The 18,739-nt window shown below is 35.2% G+C and overlaps 2 protein-coding genes across 7 annotated transcripts in view; one reads left to right on the top strand and one right to left on the bottom strand.

Annotated features, from left to right (window-relative positions):
* The window catches only part of LOC111578088 (aminopeptidase N-like), a 70,316-nt gene that overhangs the window by 21,746 nt on the left and 29,831 nt on the right, over positions 1 to 18,739 (top strand). For all 6 annotated transcript variants that reach the window (XR_008600233.1, XR_008600223.1, XM_055006620.1 and 3 more), the window contains exons 17-23: positions 183 to 330; positions 405 to 496; positions 2,018 to 2,128; positions 2,879 to 3,046; positions 4,596 to 4,736; positions 5,229 to 5,310; positions 7,547 to 7,706. Coding sequence is in view for 4 of the 6 variants with exons in the window: in XM_055006620.1 (XP_054862595.1) it covers positions 183 to 330; positions 405 to 496; positions 2,018 to 2,128; positions 2,879 to 3,046; positions 4,596 to 4,736; positions 5,229 to 5,310; positions 7,547 to 7,699 (895 nt within the window). In the remaining 2 variants the exon portion in view is untranslated. The remainder of the gene's footprint in view (positions 1 to 182; positions 331 to 404; positions 497 to 2,017; positions 2,129 to 2,878; positions 3,047 to 4,595; positions 4,737 to 5,228; positions 5,311 to 7,546; positions 7,707 to 18,739) is intronic.
* LOC111578090 (synaptic vesicle glycoprotein 2B-like) overlaps positions 9,849 to 18,739 on the bottom strand; it is a 68,563-nt gene continuing 59,672 nt past the window's right edge. Inside the window, exons 13-15 of the mRNA XM_023284690.3 lie at positions 17,134 to 17,334; positions 16,871 to 17,030; positions 9,849 to 15,216 (exon numbers count right to left, since the gene is read on the bottom strand). Of these exons, the coding sequence (XP_023140458.1) occupies positions 15,033 to 15,216; positions 16,871 to 17,030; positions 17,134 to 17,334 (545 nt within the window). The 3' untranslated portion in view covers positions 9,849 to 15,032. The remainder of the gene's footprint in view (positions 15,217 to 16,870; positions 17,031 to 17,133; positions 17,335 to 18,739) is intronic.

Here is an 18,739-nt window from a genome sequence, read left to right as displayed (position 1 = left end):
TCCCAATAAGACCATCTGTTATGCTGTTTTAAGGATATTTTGCTGTAAAGACCAGCAGACTAATTTACATTTTTACACCAGAGGGCATAACAACACCATCGTTTTAGTAAAAGACACCATTAGACCAACATCCCAGCTGCATATTAACATAAATAACATTTAACTTGTTGTTTCTCCTGCAGAGCTCAGCTGGTCTCCACCACTCTGGCTCTCAGAACCACCTCCTATCTGTCCCTGGAGATGGACTTCATGCCCTGGCAGTCTGCTCTGGACAACCTCAACTATTACTACCTCATGTTGGACCGAACCGAAGTCTATCAGCCGATGCAGGTGCAAACATTTTACATGGTTTACCTTCGTTTTTATGACACTCAGAGCTCACCTGTTGCTGTGTGTTACCTCAGGACTACCTGAAGAAGCAGGTGACTCCCCTCTTCATGCACTTCAAGAACCTGACGTCAGACTGGACTCATGTTCCTGAAGGACACACTGACCAGTGGGTACACACAGCCGAATACACACCCTAACACACACAAATACACACCAATGAACAGGTAACAATATATTAGAGTAAATTTAAAGATGAACACAGCTAAAAACAAAATTCAAAAGTCCCTTTGCTGTATTTTCTGTTTAGCTCTTAACCAGCTTAAATCAGACTAATTTTCCATGAATTCTGGTAAAAATTTACTTTTTTAAATCATAAAAAAATGGCTGCCTCAAAGCACTTCACTGAAAACTGAAGAATCCTGATTAAAGAATTTACTAGTTACTGGTTGTTTTACAGGAAAACTCAGTCAAGAATGTAAGATAAGATAACCTTTATTGATCCCTCACCGGGGAAATTCACGTTACAGCAGCTGGATAGAGATGAGGCAGAAAGAAGCACAAGAACTACAACTGGACTACAAAATACAGATATAATAATAATAATAAAACACGTCTCACAGAGACAATATAGCACTTATAAATAAATCTACATATGGATATATGCATTATTACAGTAAAAGAGGACAATCCAAGACGGAGCTGAACCTCCTGACCGGTTTGTTCACTCATTACATCGTTCAAATATCCCATAATACTTAATAATATCGGCTTGTTAAGACGTCACATAATCTGTTAACATCATTTCTGTTACACAGCCTTTTTATTAGCAACATTCATTTACAACAAACTTTAAAATCTCTTGTTGCCTCTGATCTCATGCTGTACTGGACATAAATATTTTAGTTTATTTATGTAGCACAGTTCACACACAGAGCAACGCAAGGTGCTTTACAGTGGCAGAGAAATACATTCAGAAAAATGATTTAAAGGTAGAATCATACAAGTAGACATTAAAATCATAAAAGTGCATTAAAACACAAGGAAACAAATTGAGCATCTAAGAGAAAGCTGCAGTAAGCAATCTGCTTTTCAGGCCTGATTTAAAAGAGCTCCAGCTGGAGCAGAACTCAGGTGTTCAGGAAGCAGAAGAGCTCACTTCAGAAAACAAGAATCACCTTCTGATCAACTAAGATTTCACTCTGCAGGATGATATTCACATCAGATGTCTGTCTGCCAGCATAATCAATGCCGTTATCTCTAAAAGTGCATTGACATCAGTATTTTTGGTTGTTTTTTTGTTGTTTTGTTTATTTTACTTCAGTTCATGTAAACTTAACCCTATAAAACCAACTGTTGCAAAAATACACCAGCTTATTTTTTTAAATTATTATTTTTTATCTTATATGTAATAAGAACAAATAGAAAAAAATGAACAAAATATTTTTTTAACATTTTTTATTTTTATTTTTATATATACATATATATATATATATATATATATATATATATATATATATATATACATATATATATATATATATATATATATATATATATATATATATTAAAAAAATATTTTTTAGTTGTATTTATTTTTGCTGTTTTTTTTTGCAATATTTGGGTCTTACAGGGTGAAACCTGTATTTTCTTCAGTATCTCAGTGAATCAACCTGTCTGTCTCCTGCAGGTACAACCAGGTGAACGCCGTCCGTACCGCCTGTAGAACCGGACTAACGGAGTGTCAGAACCTGACCAGCACCTGGTTCAGACAGTGGATGGAGAATCCTCAACACAACACGTAGGTTTCTCCTTAAATCCTCCTTTACGTACACTACCGTTCAAAAGCTTGGGGTCACTCAGAAATGTTTTTATTTTTGAAAGAAAAGCATTTTTTTTAGTGAAGATAGTATAAAATGAATGATAAATCCAGTGTAGACATTGTTAATGTGGTAAATGACTATTGTAGCTGGAAACAGCTGATTTTTAATGGAATATCTCCATAGGGGTACAGAGGAACATTTCCAGCAACCATCACTCCTGTGTTCTAATGCTACATTGTGTTAGCTAATGGTGTTGGAAGGCTCATTGATGATTAGAAAACCCTTGTGCAGTTATGTTAGCACATGAAGAAAAGTGTGAGTTTCATGGAAAACAGGAGTTGCCTGAGTGACCCCAAACTTTTGAACAGTAGTGTACATTTTAAAATATTGTGAAAGGCATAGAGTAACACAAAAACAACATTTTATATAATAAAGTACAAAATACAGTTTAAAAACAATGATAAAAGTAGAACAAGAAGAAGCAGAATTATAGATGATGATCAACATTTAATGAAATAACCACAGCAACATGTTAGTTTGGTTTTATCGGCTTCTTGTCCAAAATTTTGTTGGAATTCTTTGATTATATTTCATCATAAAGAGAATTGTAGCAATGAAATGTTTTGTGAAACACTAAACAGCCTCCAATGAGTCTGAATGTTTATTATTCTTCATTTTGAGCTGTTTTCCCTCCTGATGAGTGATTTAAGTGTTATTTTTCTCCTCAGGATTCATCCCAACCTGCGGTCAGTCGTTTACTGCAGCGCCATGGCAGCAGGCGGAGAAGCTGAGTGGGAGTTTGGATGGATCCAGTTCAAGGAGGCGTCTTTAGCCAGCGAGGCCAGTAAACTGATGTCTGCTCTGTCCTGTACGAGCGACACCCAGCTGCTGCAGAGGTCAGAGTTATTAGGATCATGATGTCTGCAATGTGTCTAAAATAGAGAAAAAACACTGAATTCAGTTCTCAGAAAGATTCCTCAGAAGGTTCTTAAAAATGTTCAGTTTCATTTACAGAGGTTGCTTTTTATTCTTTTGCAGACGCTAACATTACTGGTAAACTGGGTTATTGGGAGCCGTTGTACATCTTTAAACTAAAAAATGTGACTGTTGTGCAAATATGTCTAAAGCAACAACAGTTATTAAATTAACCGACAATTGTTTTGACAATGGATTCATCAATTTTTGTGATTTTTTTTTTTTTTTTTTTTTTTAAAGAAAAAAGTGTCAAAATTCTCGGTTTCCAGCTTCTTAAATGTGAATATTTCAGTGACAGTAAACTTAATATATTTGGGACTTTGGAAAACTCTGATCCACATTTTTCACCATTTTCTGACATTTTAGAAACCAAGGAATATAAATAATAATAACTTGGTAAATAATTAAACCCACCTGAGGAGATTAATCCTGCAGTTTCAGTAACTTCTGAAAACCCACTTTTATAGACTTGCTTTTATGTGAACATTACTTTCAGCTTTAATTAGTTTGTGTGTTATTTTGTATTATGTCCTGTTTATCTTAGATGTTCTCTCTTTTAATTTTAGCTGCCTGGTTCTTTGGTGTGATGTTGTCTCTAATTTTTTATGATTTTTAATTTCTAACTTTTAACCTTCCTTCTTATTCTTTAATTTTCAAACTGCCGAGTTCCTTTGTTTGATATGAGTGCTAAACTAGCTTATTATTCATTTAACTTATCGTTTTTATTATTTATTTTATGTGACTGCTCTGCCTCGTCTCCTTATGTCTTGCTTGATTGTCTGTGTTGCATGTTTTGACTGTCAAAGCACCTTGTGAACGCTGTTGTTAAGCGTACTATACAAATAGTTATTATTATTAATTTAATAGAGAAAACAATCAACAATGAAAATAATTGTTAGTTGCAGTTGTACTGAAAGAAATATCATAAAAATGACAGAAATGTCAATAAATTCTTCCACTAGGTTGATGTTCTTTTCAGAATTTTATACTTTAATATAGATAATAATTAAGTTTCATTTCTACTTATGAAAATCTTTATATACTTAATATTAATCACTAATAATAATTATAATTATTACCTCTAGATGCAGGAGTCATCTCACCGTAAAAACTTTACTGTTGAGACAATTAAAACCTTCAGCCTTCTGCAGGACATTAAAAAAAAGTTATTGTGAAAAATTAGCGGAAAAAAACTAATAACGAGCTGAGCAGCTTCACGGTTATCATTTTATTTAAGGTGATTTACTTCATGATGTCTTCATCTATTTAGTTTTGAGAATGTGTACGAGTCCATTTTTTATAAACAATCAATTAGAAGTTGCAGTTTGAGTGATGTGAAATAAATAAAACTGATTGAGGTTTAATTAAAAACTGTTGTTCATTTAAAAAGATCTGTGGTTACAAATATGCTTTAAACACAACATTAGCAGTATTTTGAAGCAGTTCTTGACGTCTGTTTTTCCTTCCCAGGTATCTGTCTTTCACCTTGAACTCCACTTTGATCCGTAAACAGGACGCCACCTCCGTCATCACGTCTGTGGCCGCTAACAGAGCAGGACAGAGTCTGGCCTGGAGCTTCGTCAGGGATCGGTGGGAGTACATGTTCACTCAGTGAGTACACACCTGTCAAAGTAGTGCATTTAAACTCTTCCAGAAAACTGTTCCATCATATTCTGAGACTGAACATTAATGATGGACGTTTAGGGGAGATGAGCCGGTTTTTACTTGAGATGTCGTTTCAGTGATGTCTAAAAATAAAACACGTTGATATCTTACTTCGTATTATTTTTTGCTGTTTCATTCTTTAAAAGCTGTTAGATGGTGTTTCATTCTGACTTTTAGTCGTCTGATCAACTCTACTGAATATCGTCTTACACAACTCCTGTGATGTTTTGTGTTGCTGCAGCTGTAAATGTTGTTCTTATTGTCCAGAACTAGCAGCATCTATGCTAAGAGAACCAGAAAAACAAGGATTTCACAGTTTTGGTTCCAAAATATTTATTTTTGTTCCCTCCCTAATGCTCACAGAGCCTCTTTAACAGGTGGTAAAAACTTCTGGAGAATTCTTACCTGTGAAATAAACAGCTCTCATATGTTTTCCAGATATGGCGTTGGCTCCTTCTCCTTCGCCTCCATGATCACTGGAGTCACAGCGAGATTCTCCACATCTGATGAACTACAACAGGTTTGTGCTCATTTCTACTCAACTTATAAGTACTGATCAGTGTTCCAGGATGTTTTCAGCTTCTTTAACCCTCTCGTTGTCCTGCAGGTCAAAATTGACCCGTTTTAAAGTTTGAAAATGTGGAGAAAAAAATATTTTCACAGTGAAACTTCTGATGTCCACATTTTCAACGCTTTTGGGAAATCTTTGAACATTTTTTGGTGGAAAAAAAGAAATGTTAAAAATGTTTCTTAAGAACATTCACAAAAAAATCAACCAAAATCCAGTGAATTTCACTGGATTTTGGTTGATTTTTTTATGTGGATGTTCTTAAAGAAAATATTACAAGTTTTACGGATATATATGGAATCATTTTTGATATTTTCAGGGTTTTTTGGAAGATTTTTACTCATTTTTTGAAAATATGTACAAGAATTTTTTTGCCAAATTTGGGAGATTTTTTTAAAACAGAATTTTCTTCCTGAAGGTTTTGCAAATGTTCAGAAATTTGGGGAATTTTTTTGCTGAATTTTTGGATTTTTTTCAGACAAGGAAACAATATTTTTTGTTGCCCATAAATGAAGACAACAGGAGGGTTAAGATGAGATAAGACAGTCCTTAATTGCTCTCCACACCAGGGGAAATTTACATTGTTACAGCAGCAATAAACATATGTATAATATTAATAATAAACGTACAAGGATGAAAAATGGAAATTAATAATTACAGTATTAATACACTGTAGACAACATCAATATAAAGTAGGTTGTAAAATAAATGTAGAAGTGCAAGATGCAGCAGTGTAAAATAAAAATACTCTTACTAGTAAAACTTCTACATTTAAAGGTTATTCCATCTTAAATCATCAGGTAACTTTCTGCTCCAACATGTGTCTGAATTGCTCAAAACTTTATCATAAATGATGGATACTTAAAATGGTATCTGTTAAATTTTAATTTGAAATATCAAATACTTTACAAGGTTTTTTAATGCCTCTCAACCCACTTTCAGCACATTTTTATTTATATTTTTAAGTATTTTTTCTCAGCATGTCATTGATTTAAAATCTAATGTTGGATATGTAGATAAATAAATAAATAATAAAATAATAAATATTAAAATAATTTCTGATTATTATGGGAGAGTTCGAATGTGAAAAATATAATTAGTACAACTTGTCATAGCTGCTTTATCTATCTATAGCTCTATCTGTCTATATCTATCTATCTCTATCTATTTATGTATTTATGTATTTATTTATTTATTTATTTATTTATTGTGTGTTTCTATTTTTTACTCTTATTATTGTTTCGATCTGGAACAGCTGCTCGGTGCATTATACTATATAGAATTGTCTTTGTAGCAAATAAAGGTCTTGAAATCTTGAGTTTTTTTCATTCTTATGACCAAGTAAAGTATTCTATAGTTTTGTTTTGTTTTAATTCATGTGATCTGCAGATACATGTGGTTCAGAAAATGTCACTGATTAACTCCTGTATTATCCATTTTTTGTTAATTTGAGCTCAACGATGGGACCTTTTAATGCTGCCTTTTAATTATTTTATGTACATTCTACTTGTCTAATATTACAGATTCTGAATCAGTGACATGATGAGAAATAACAGAGAAAAATAGATAAGTTTTTATCTTTAGTAGTTGCTGACATGTTGTTCAAACATCCTCAAATTCAATTCTCAAATGTGAGAAGGAAAAAAATTGCTTAAAGTGGGTCAATAATTATTTTAAATCTCAGAAAGTATTTGATAAATGAAGCTTAAATTTCACACATATCTATAAATCACCTTAATAAGCTGTCTTATATTGCACTACTGCCAGTTCATAGGTTGATTTTTATATATGTTATTTTATTCATATTGTATTTCCTTTTTAAAATGTATGGCGCTAATGCTAAGGTGTGAGAAAACATCTGTGTATGTCATGGATATATAAAGAGAAATTGACAATAAAAATCTTCTATTCTTTTCTAAATATCCACATTTTATATTACAAAAAAATCAGAAATTGTTGGAAAGATTTGATGATTTGAGACGGAATGACCCTAAAGTGAAAGTACAGAGCAGTAAAATGTAGTTAAAGTACTGCAGTAAAAGTCCGTCTGACTGATAAATTATTAGATTATTATTATCGGTGTGTCAGCAGCAGGTTTTTATGTACAGTTTTCTATCTGTACACCTAAAGTCATGATAAATGAGAGAATAAACGAGGTCCTGATCCGTTGTCCTGCTTCCTGCTGCAGCTGGAGGAGTTTGTGGAGCAGAACGGAGCTGCGGGGTTCGGATCGGCCTCGCTGGCTGTGGATCAGGCCTTGGAGAGGACCAGAGCAAACATCAAGTGGCTGCAGCAGAACCAGCAGGAGGTTCTGGACTGGTTCAGCAGCCAGACGCACTGACAGAACTGTGAGTAAACTAGCACCTGGAAACGGGTTTCTCTCAACAGAAACACAATGACGAAAGAGTTTACAGGAACACAAGTACGATAAAGCAACACTACATAACAAATATTCAACCATCTTGCGTCTGTATATTTGATTAATTTACACAGAAACAAATGTGGTGTACAACCGTATGTGAGTTACAAGTTTTGGCAAAAATCAAGTTATGTCGCGCCATAAGAACGAGGATCCCCTGTATTGGTTTGTGATCATTCTGTGTCTTTTTAGAGTTGTTTTGTGTCTTTTTGTGATTGTTTTTCTTTTTGTGGTCATTTTGTGTCTCTTTCTAATCATTTTGTAGTCATTAAGCATCTCTTTGTACTTCTTTTGTGATTTTGTGGTTGTTCTGAGTCTTCTTGTGGTTGTTTTGTGTCTTTTTGTGGCTGTTTTGTGTCTTTTTGTAGTCATTTTGTGTCTCTTTCTAATCATTTTGTAGTCATTAAGCATCTCTTTGTAGTTCTTTTGTGATTATGTGGTTGTGTTCTGTCCTTTTGTGGTTGCTTGTGTCTCTTTTTAGTTAGATTCCCTTTGTGTGTTGTAAGAGCTTTTCTGCTGTATGTTGTGGCAGCAGGTTCGGCCGTGTGTTCATGTCTATCGGTGTTGATGCATGTGAGTCCCTCCCTTTGCAACGCTTCATAGACAGTTTGTGACAGAGCAGGAGACTCTGCATTAGAAAAGTGAAAGTGGAGCATCCAGCGTTCAACTAACGTCCCAAATAACCAAACAAAGTATTTTATTCATGATATTCACTTCATTTACACAACCAGTCAAAAGTTTGGACACCCCTTCTCATTCAATCGTTTTCATGTAATTATTTTCTACACTGTAGATTAATAGTGAAGACATCAAAACTATAAAAGAATTCATATGGAATTATGTTGTAAACAAAAAAGTGTTAATCTTTAGTATTAATCTACAATGTAGAAAATAATGCAAATATATAAAAAGCATTGAATGAGAAGGTGTGTCCAAACTTTTGACTGGTTGTGTATGTGCACTGTCCTCTGCTGCTGTAATACATATGATGACCACTAGAGGGTACTGTAGTCTCACATGTTTGAATTAGAGAGCTAATTATTGGTTTGTGGTCGTTTTGTGTCTTTTTGTGGCCAAATGTAGTCTTTTTGTGGCTATTTTGTAGTCATTAAGCATCTCTTTGTAGTTCTTTTGTGATCATGTGGTTGTTTTGTGTCATTTTAGTTAGATTCCCTTTGCGTGTTATAATCTGTGCTTTTCTGCTGCATGTTGCGGCTGTACATGTTCATACGTGTTGACGCATGTGAGTTCCTCCCTTTGAAACCGTTTGCCTTCCTTAGACTCCTGCTCTGCATTAGAAACGTAGAAATGCAGCATCCAGTGTTCAACTGGCGTCCTAAATAACCACATATTCTTAAAACAAAGTGTTTCATTTCTAATATTCACCTCATTTATGTGCACTAGCTTCATTTCAGCTCAGTGTGAGAGTCTCTAGTACTGAAGTTTAGTCCTTAACCCTCGTGTCGTCCTGCGGGTCAAAATTGACCCGTTTTAAAGTTTGAAAACGTGGGTAAAAAAAAAACATTTTCACAGTGAAACTTCTGATGTCCACATTTTCAACATTTTTGGGAAATGTTTGAACATTTTTTGGTGGAAAAAAGAAATGTTAAAAGTGTTTCTTAAGAACATTCACAAAAAAAATCAACCAAAATCCTGCGAAATTTTGGGGATTTTTTTTAAAAATGAAACTTTTAAGGGAAACTTTTAAGGAATTATTGAAATTTTCTTCCTGAAGGTTTTTGCAAATTTTCAGAAATTTGGGGAATTTTTTTGTGCTGAATTTTTGGATTTTTTTCAGACAAAGAAACAATATTTTTTTGGGTGTGCATAAGTGAAGACAACAGGAGGGTTAACATACATCGTTCCACATTTCTAGGTCAGTATTTCGATGCTGGCAGAGCTTAGCTTTGACCCACAATCCAAAAGCTCTTTATGTGAAACCGTTTTTGTTTTTTTGTTTTTTTTAATTCTTGAATGGAGGTGAACAGTTTCAGCGGGAGGGACCTACATGCACTGTGTCGCATGCAGAGAGCAGAATCCAGCCACTGGTCATTTATCGGTGTCAAAGTGCTGCCGTTTCTTTCTTTTATTGATTAAAAACAGACTCAGACCATTTCAAACTTTACACGTTATGTTGGAAACACAGAGCCAAGAGAGAGAAAACATTAGACAAACATGCAGTCATTTACACAACCAGCTGCAGCATCAAACAGTACAAGAAAAACATCGGAACTAATCCACCGTCCGTACAGTCGTAACTCCCGTTTTACTGCCGAGCCACAGAGAACAGAAAAGAAAAGCAGGGGCAGAAAGAACCGATTCAAGCTAAATGTACTTCTCTTGTTCATTAGTCCCTGATTGTTTTACTGATTTCATTTCAACCATCTTGTTTGAAATGTGTTTCTCAAATTAACTGATTGTCAGAGCAGAGCTGAATAAAAGCTCTTTATTCAGCAACAACAACTTGATTTAGGAGCTTTTTTTGGTGTTTGGGCAGAGTTTGGTAAAGTTTCTGTCCAAATGCAGACCGAAATTCTAAACCAATTTTTTAAAAATGCAAATCAATTTCATCCTCGACCATTAATGCTGACGTTAACATCTATACTGTCCACACAAATGATGTTTTGGTTTCTCTAGTCGACGTTGAAGTCAGTGTTCTTTTAATTTGCTTTTATCGCTATTGTAGAATAATATTTGATTCATGTACAGTGCAGATTAACTGTATTATGAGATCCACTGCAGTAATTAAGACCTGCATCATTTGTCTTCTAGTTACTGCACTGTGCAGGATTTCTGCTTTAAATACCAGAAATAAGCTGTGATCTTACATTAAATCCACTAGATGGTGCTGTAATACAGAGAGCTGCATGCATCAAAGTGATGATTTTAGGATTTTTGTTTGCTGCCAGTTTAGGGAAACACTTTCAGGAGAACTTGTGAGGCTCTTTACATGAAGCATTTATTGCTGATCTGTGACTCTCCTGCTGCTTCCTGGTTGTTTGATCACTGGTCAGACTGGTCAGACTGGTTACTGTTTGAATCTGTTGTTTCCATGACAGATGAGGTTGTTTATGTTGGATTTAGTGCAGCAGCTTTAGTGTCTCTCAGTCAGTCAGCTAGATGCACATTTTAAACTAGTTTCTTCACAGATGACAGCGAGGCTTTAGAGGGTTTTTCATCTCAAATCATCATCGTTCTGCTCGACCGTGTCTGATTTGCCCAAAACTTTAGTTATCATAAAGTATCGATATTTAAAATGTTTTAACTTGATATATCAGTTCTTTCAGAGATGTATGTATATTTTTTAATTGCTGGTTGACCCACTTACAGAAAGTGTTTTTGCAATTTTGGACTATGTTTTGGACTATTAAAGATAAAATTAGTGGTGGGACGCAATAAAAAAATCTAATTTAAAAATCTAATTAATTAGAGGCTTTGTAATTAACTGTGATTAAACTTAATTACATTTTTGCCAAATAGAAATGTTTGAGGCAATAAGCAAAGTTTTTCAGTTCAAATAAATTTTGGTTGACTGAATGGATGAACAGACATATACGTGAACTTAAACAACAAAAATGTTTCATTTATGTTTACTACATTCACAGATTACTGCAAACTAAAGTGTAATTATAGCCATTATATTCAACATTTTAAGACTTTTTGTAAACTCAAGCACTTTCAGTGTCTTGAAAAGTGGTCTATTATGGGATGGCGACACCATTTTCTGGTACCAGGACTGTTGTAGCTAAGGCGTCCACAGGATTGTCAGTTTCTCGCATCCCATTCATTGTCTATGTGAAATGCACCTTGTTGCGTGCTGCTTGCGTTGTGGTGCGGAGCTCATTTGCATAAAGTAGACTTCACTTCTACTTTATGCAAATTCGGAGGTCCAACGCATCACAAAACTTTTGTTAAATGTTTAAACTAGTTGTCGGTGAACTAAAACGAGGACAGGTTCAGCAGCTTTTTTCTCGCCTCAAATGCTTTCAGAAATACTTTTTGCTGAACTGTTTTCAGAATAAAAGAGAAAGTTTGCGACCGAGCCGCCATGTTGGTCCAAAGTTTCTACCGGACTGAAGCTAAGGCAGCTGTCATGTGACCAGCTAGTGGCCACTACAGTGTGTCCTGTGTATGTTGTTCTTCTTCTTTTGTTATGATTTAGAAATTTTTTAAATATCAAGCTAACATTTTACAAATGTCTTTATAAATATCCATATTTTATACAATAGAATTGAGAGATGGTTGAGCAGAAATTAGTCCAAAAAATGTGGTCTTTTGAAAATTTCCAAAAGCATTCAGCTCTAATTGAAGCTACTAAATGACTGAACTCCTAAATAAACAAACACGTCTGTCTTAGAAGCACAGCAGCAGTCTGAACCTATAACCAGAATTATGTAAAATGTCAAATAATGTTCCCTAAACTGGCAGTAAATCAAAATATAAATCAAGAAAATTCCCAGTGTGACCTCTAGAGGGCTCCATACAATAATTAAACAGATTTTAAAGCTATAATTAGGCCCAGAATAAATAGGAGCGGTAAAATAAGAGAGGAAATAAAGCTGATTAAAAGGAAACAACGACATGATCACAGCCAGTAAAACCAACAGGAAAGTAAAAGTACACATTTCCACACAGATATGTTGTCTTTCTGTACTGATGGACGAGGCGACAGAACTCATGCAGGACACACAACGGCACAAGAGACACACTTCAACACACACATAGAGTAGCTGCTTCAAGTATTCACTGAAGCTTCTGTTAGTCTGACGGGGAAACGATCACATGCCAACAATCGCCTTCAGGTGAACGAGGTTAGTACCCAAACATCTGCTGCCTTTTAAATGACTTCATTAAAGTCCAACTGAAGTTAAAATTTACTCTTAAGAACCAAGTTAATCACTAATTAATGTGGAACAGGAGCAGAGCTGCAGCTAGATATTATTTCTAAGTTGTTTTCACAGTTATTCAACTAAACATTAATAAAAAGTAAAAAAGTGATGTCCTGAAAATGTCATTTATCAATATTTATATCAGGAAAAACGCTGTTTTTAAAAGATGTTTTTGTAAATATTTACATAACGCTGAAGAAATAATAAAATCTGATTTAAACCACCAACCAATGAGCAAAAACAGTAAAGCAGTGTTTTCTCAGATTTTTAGCATATATTTAGACAGTTTTCCAGATTTTTTTTATTTTAAGCTGAATGCCTTTAAGTTGTGAGCACAGTAAGACATTTAAAGGCGCGTGTAGCTGTAATGTTTTTGTTTTTTTAAGTTTAAAGACTAAAATAATTGTGAGAATTATAATGAATTAATGTGACAATAATTGTTAGTCGCAGCCCTGCTAATGTCACACAGTCAGCACTCATTTAAAAAAGGAACAAATTATTATAAATTAACATTTATAAGTTCAGAAAATCTTTTAAAAACCAAAAACTACACACAGTATTTACAGTCTGATTATAACGAAAAGAGAATTCTAATTTCAGTTAGACTTTAAATCTAGTTTCCTCAATTTTTTTCCCCAATAATTAGAAGTACATCGTTGACTAACAGTTGATTGTGTTTAACGGAGCAGATTTAACAGGAGAGCTGAGCGTTTAAACCATCGCACAAAGTCTCACAGCTGCACAAACATCTGGAATAAACTTAAATAACAAATCTGGAATTAAAAACATCTGAACATGTGATTGAAAGACAGCTGAAGCACAATAAATCCACTACAGTTAGCTGGTTAGCTAGTTTGGCTGCTTTTGTTTTTATTGTTTAATTGAAGATTTTGATTTATTTCTGTAGTTTAACAATTTTTATAAGTTCTGTAACTGGCTGGAGTCACTACAGTTTCCATGGTAACCAGAGGGCTGATTGTGGTATTTATTCATCTCAAAACCCGTGCACATGACACTCAAGCGTGTGCACGTGACAGGAGATCAGAAACAGCTGCTTTTTGATCAGTTATAGGAGATATACTGATTGATTATTGCACTAAATACTGTTGTGTTTTAATATCTATCCAACATGGTGGAGTTTTGTTGACCTCCACAGATGGTTAAAGTTACCTACTGTAAGTTGAAGTCAAAGACTATAACTTTACACTCCAACATGTAGTTTTCCTACAGACTAAACAACATTTAATGACGAATTAATGAAGAAATTGTCATCATTAAAGAGAAAAAAGTTCAAGGGAGAGTGATCAAAACCAAGAATTGTATTTTAATTGAGAATTTCCACTTTTAGCTACTTAAAAAAAATTAAAAATTTTGTCATTTTTACTCAACTGCATTGACCTGATAACTAAAGTTTCTCTGCATGTTTGGGTAAATAATAAAGAATATAATAAAGTAATAAACTCTGATGTATTCTTGTTTTTAAGTCCTGTAGTGACGCCTTATCATTCGATTCAGATGAAACTTCTGGACTTTATTGAACATTTACGAACTATTCTGTAATAATTAAAATTGTTTTTACTGCAGCATTTAAGACACAAACAGCATCACTAATTATAACGCAGAATGACTACTTTTACTTTAGTTTCCTTAATTTGATGTCAATACTTCAGTCTTTTCAAGTAAAAGTTTTCACGCACAGCTTTTAATAGAGTATTTCTACTATGTGATATTGGTGTTTTTACTCATGTAAGTACTTCTTCTACTGCAGTTAGAGGGTTAAAACTGTGACTAATAAAAGCTCCTGCAGGATTTGAGCTTCAATAAACTCCACAGCTGTCCAGATGTGTAGTCAGTTTGTGTGCGACGGCGCAAACGATGCCTCGGTAACCGTGCTTTCAGGTAAAACTGCCGCGAACTCCTGAGGATTTAAACCTCGATGGAGCCCCTTTCGTTACTGGAACACTTGAGCGGGCGGTTATTTACGGAAACAGCTGGAAAGTCTACAGGGTGACGGGAAACATCTGGCCGGTGTCGGACGTCGTCCCACGTCATGCACAGAACTACAGGGAGCAGTTAGATGTGAGACGGAAGCCTCTGAAGCAGCAGCAGTGCTCAGTCACTTCTTTAAACGGTTAGTAGGTCCAGTGTGTCGGTGGATTCATGGCTGCAGTAAACACCAACCCCCCTCCCTCCACGTCCTCCCCCCTCCCCGTACAAAATGAAGACTGGAGCTCGGCGTTGGACATGTAACAGCTGGTGACTGGTTCCTCCTCGGAGTGAAGTCAGAGTCGGTTCAGCAGCTTCCAACGTGAAGCGGACATGTTTCCTCACCCTCCCTCCCCCCCAGAACTCACCCTGCTGCCGCCTCACTGCAGGATCTTCTGTCGTGTGTCGGGCAGTTTGAGGGCCACCAGGCCGCCGCAGACCAGAGCGGCGAAGGACAGCAGGATGGGGATGGCTTTGGTGACGCCCACGAAGCTGGCGAAGATGGAGCTGCCGAGGACGGCGGCCAGTTTACAGAGAGCGTTGAGCACGCCGAACGCCGTCGCCCTGGGAGACGAGAAGCAACAAACTGAAACTGACAGCAGGACTTTTATTTTGCTCTTGACCGAACTTCCTCTACGTTTTATTTACTGCAGCTAGCAATTATTTTTAAGCTATTTTCACAATTCTTCAACTAAACATTTAAAAAAAAAAAGGTCCTGAAAATGTAATTTATCAATGTTTATATCAGGAAAAACACTTTTTCTTAAAAGATATTTTTGTAAATATTTACATAATGCAGAAGAAATCATAAAATCTGATTTAACCACCAACCAAATAGTAACATTTTCCTTCAGGATGGTTCAAATGGGTTTTTAATACAATATATATTTTTTAACGATATGTAACATAAAAGGTTCAACTTACAAGTCTGACAGTTTTTTTATTTTTACACTAGTCGACTGGTTTAAATTTAAAATTACATTTAATCAACAAAAAAAAATTAAGAACATGAATTAGATCTGACCTCCTTTATTTATTTTTATATATAAACACACAGAAAACAAGAAATAAAGAATATATATAAGATATTTAGCGTCCAATTTTACTCCTTTTTTGTACAATAATACAACTAATATGTACAGAAAATGCCAAACATATTTTTCAAATCATTTTGTGTGATATTATTATTAATAGGTTTGTATTTTATATAAATATTTACACACATCTTTGACCACATCTCTTAAAAATATCAAAATAAATCAATAGCACACATATATATATGTAATTTAAGTATACAGATGTATAGTAGATTAAATTGTTCCAACAAAACTAAGTATGAATTTTTTGTTTTGCTAATTTACTTGAAAACACAACAAAGAAGAGGCTTTAGCTTTAAATTCATGCTACTTATATGGAAAAATAAAATCTGCAAATAAGTTGCATTGTGATACAGGAGTCAGAAACTATGCTAACAGCAGCAGAGTGGAATCTTTGGAGGACAGTATAAATAAACACAGAGAGCAGGACTATTTAACTTATTACACTTTTTTTTGCTTTAATTTAACATTAAAAGCTAAAACTTTAACTTCAGATTCTGGGGATAATTTCAACATTGTTTTTCTTGCTATTGATTATGTAAATTTTATCTTGACAAGAGGTGTGGTCAGTATCAGTTGTGGCGCACCTGGGGAGTTTTTTAAAAGTCTGTTGGTTTTCAGACAAACTAGTGTTCAAAGTAAGTTTATCATCGTGAAATTGTCGTTTAAATAACCAAAGTATACGGCAAGATTTGTTCCTTTCAGCTGTTTAGACTCTGCAGGAGTTGCAGCCCTCACCTTGTTTACGAAGCTCCTGGTGAATTTATCATTTAAAATGATAAAGTGAAGCAACTTAAAGTCTTCTGTTGACATTTCAACCATTAATGTTGACTTATTTTGAGAGGACGTGTCAAATATTAGTTAGCTTTGCTTTCGAATATCTCAGATTTATACTTCTTTTTGTGATTCCAGCTATTGATATAAACCCACCGTCACAAAAAAAGAGTTAATGTTAAATTCCTCCTGTGATGAACTCTCTTCTGAACACCAGTGAAGCTTTTAAACTTCAGTCTGACTGATGGAGACGTTGTCCAGCAGCAGTTAATAAAACACTGTGACTGATAGTGTAACGGGATGTGTTCCTGCGTCGTCCTACAACGATAAAACAAGTAGCCTGGCACCTCTTTGAAGCGGGGTAAAGCTCCACCGTCACCACCTCGATGCCGTTCCACGCCGCCACGCTGACGCCACAGAACAGACACTGCAGGGTGATGATCGCTGATTGGCTGAAGCTCAGGAACAGGAAGAAGGTGCAGCCGGCTGAGATGAGCATGGAGCCGCCTGAGGAGGACATCAGAGAGTCTGGAGTGAAGATCTGAACCCCACAGTAGTTTTATAAGAGCACAGAGTGATGTAATAACAGCTGAGAGCCTCCAGGAGTCACCTATGATCTTGACCCTGCCGATCTTCTCCATGAAGAGCGCTGAGATGATGTTTCCCGGCAGCACCGCCAGGCTGCCCAGGAAACTGACCAGGTAGATGAGCACGTCGTTCTCCTCCATGGTGTCCAGGTGGCAGCCGTGTTTGTTGTGCTCGAAGGTGACGTTCTCCATCCTACAGTCGATGAACTTCTCCTCCCACAGGTCTGCAGACAGCAGGAGACACCAGGTGAAGCTTCAGAAGGTCCGCTGTGGACATTTTATTGTTTAGAGACTACAGAAGTGACAAGTTATTAACCCGTTCAAACAGAGATGATGCACTTTTCTGTTTGTGGAACCGGAAAATGAGGATGTGCAGGTCTGTTATAAATGCTAAAATATAAATGCAGAAATGTATGTAAGAAGGTTAAAACAGCTGGTGTTTAAAACAGAAATGGTAGAAATGTTTCAGTGCATAATACACATGTTAAAAATGTTGAAAATAGTTGTTTTTCATTGTTGGAACTGCTTAATTAAAGCTGAATTTGCAGAATCTGTTGGTCTGAGATTGAATGCTTTTGTCTGAATCTACCTGCTGAGACGGAATCCCAGTTTTTCCTGATTAAAGTCTTTGTTAAAGAAATTTCACCAAATCACTGCTGGGATGATTTCTCTCAGCTTGTCGTGGATGCAACATGATCAATTAAAGGATTAAACTATTACCTTCACTAGTCTGCATCACAAATACTAACTGGTTAAACTAATATTTTATTCATGTATAACACCAGTTATGTGTTGAGTTTAAACACAGCTGGCTTAAAATAATACATCAGCATTTGAAGGAGAGATCATTAGTACTGTCTGTTTGCTGCCAGGTGGTATTTATGACTTTTTATTTCAAAAAACAACAAAGTATGGATCAATTTTGTCCATTAGTGGCAGTGGAACACTTAAAGAACAGCAGGCTTCTTGTATTTTATGGACTATTAGATTTCTGAAAAGAATAAGTCAGTTTTTAGTTTCATATCCAGTTTCAAAATAAAAGTAGAGGTTTTGTTGAAACCTGTGGACACTAGAGATGTTCAGGATGTCGGATCTGACTGGAAAGTTTACATTTCAGGTTTCTTTGACATCCATATGGCAGTTAAAAGTAATCTAAATACAATTATAAAGAACAAATTTGGGGTTACCTGGTAGTAAAAATCCTCTGTAGCTGTTCATCTTATGTCTTTGCTTTAGAGCTGCAACAATTTGATTAGTAATGAACCACTATATTAAGTAGTTTAATTATTAAATTAATTCCCAACTAGTTTTAATAACCAATTCATCGATTTGAGTAATTATTCAAAAAAAAGGTCAAAATGATCTTATTCCAGCTTCCCAAATGTGAATATACTTTGGAATGGAATTCAACAACTAACAGTGGAGAACAAAAACAGAAGAAAAACCAAATACAAACAATTTAGACGCATGATTTTCTGTCTTATTCTGTATTCTAAGTAGCGATTGAACTCTTAAATGAACCGCCAACTATTCTGATAATCGAATTATTGGTTTAAGTCATGTTGTACGGAAAAAAATGTCTAAATTCTCTCATTTGAGCTGGTTAAATTTGCATATTTTCTGGTTGCT

Source organism: Amphiprion ocellaris, chromosome 3 (genome assembly GCF_022539595.1).
Source record: "Amphiprion ocellaris isolate individual 3 ecotype Okinawa chromosome 3, ASM2253959v1, whole genome shotgun sequence".
In the NCBI taxonomy this organism is placed as follows: domain Eukaryota; kingdom Metazoa; phylum Chordata; class Actinopteri; family Pomacentridae; genus Amphiprion; species Amphiprion ocellaris.
The sequence above is the reverse complement of the archived record's forward strand: the minus strand, read 5'-3'. Positions and strand labels throughout refer to the sequence as shown.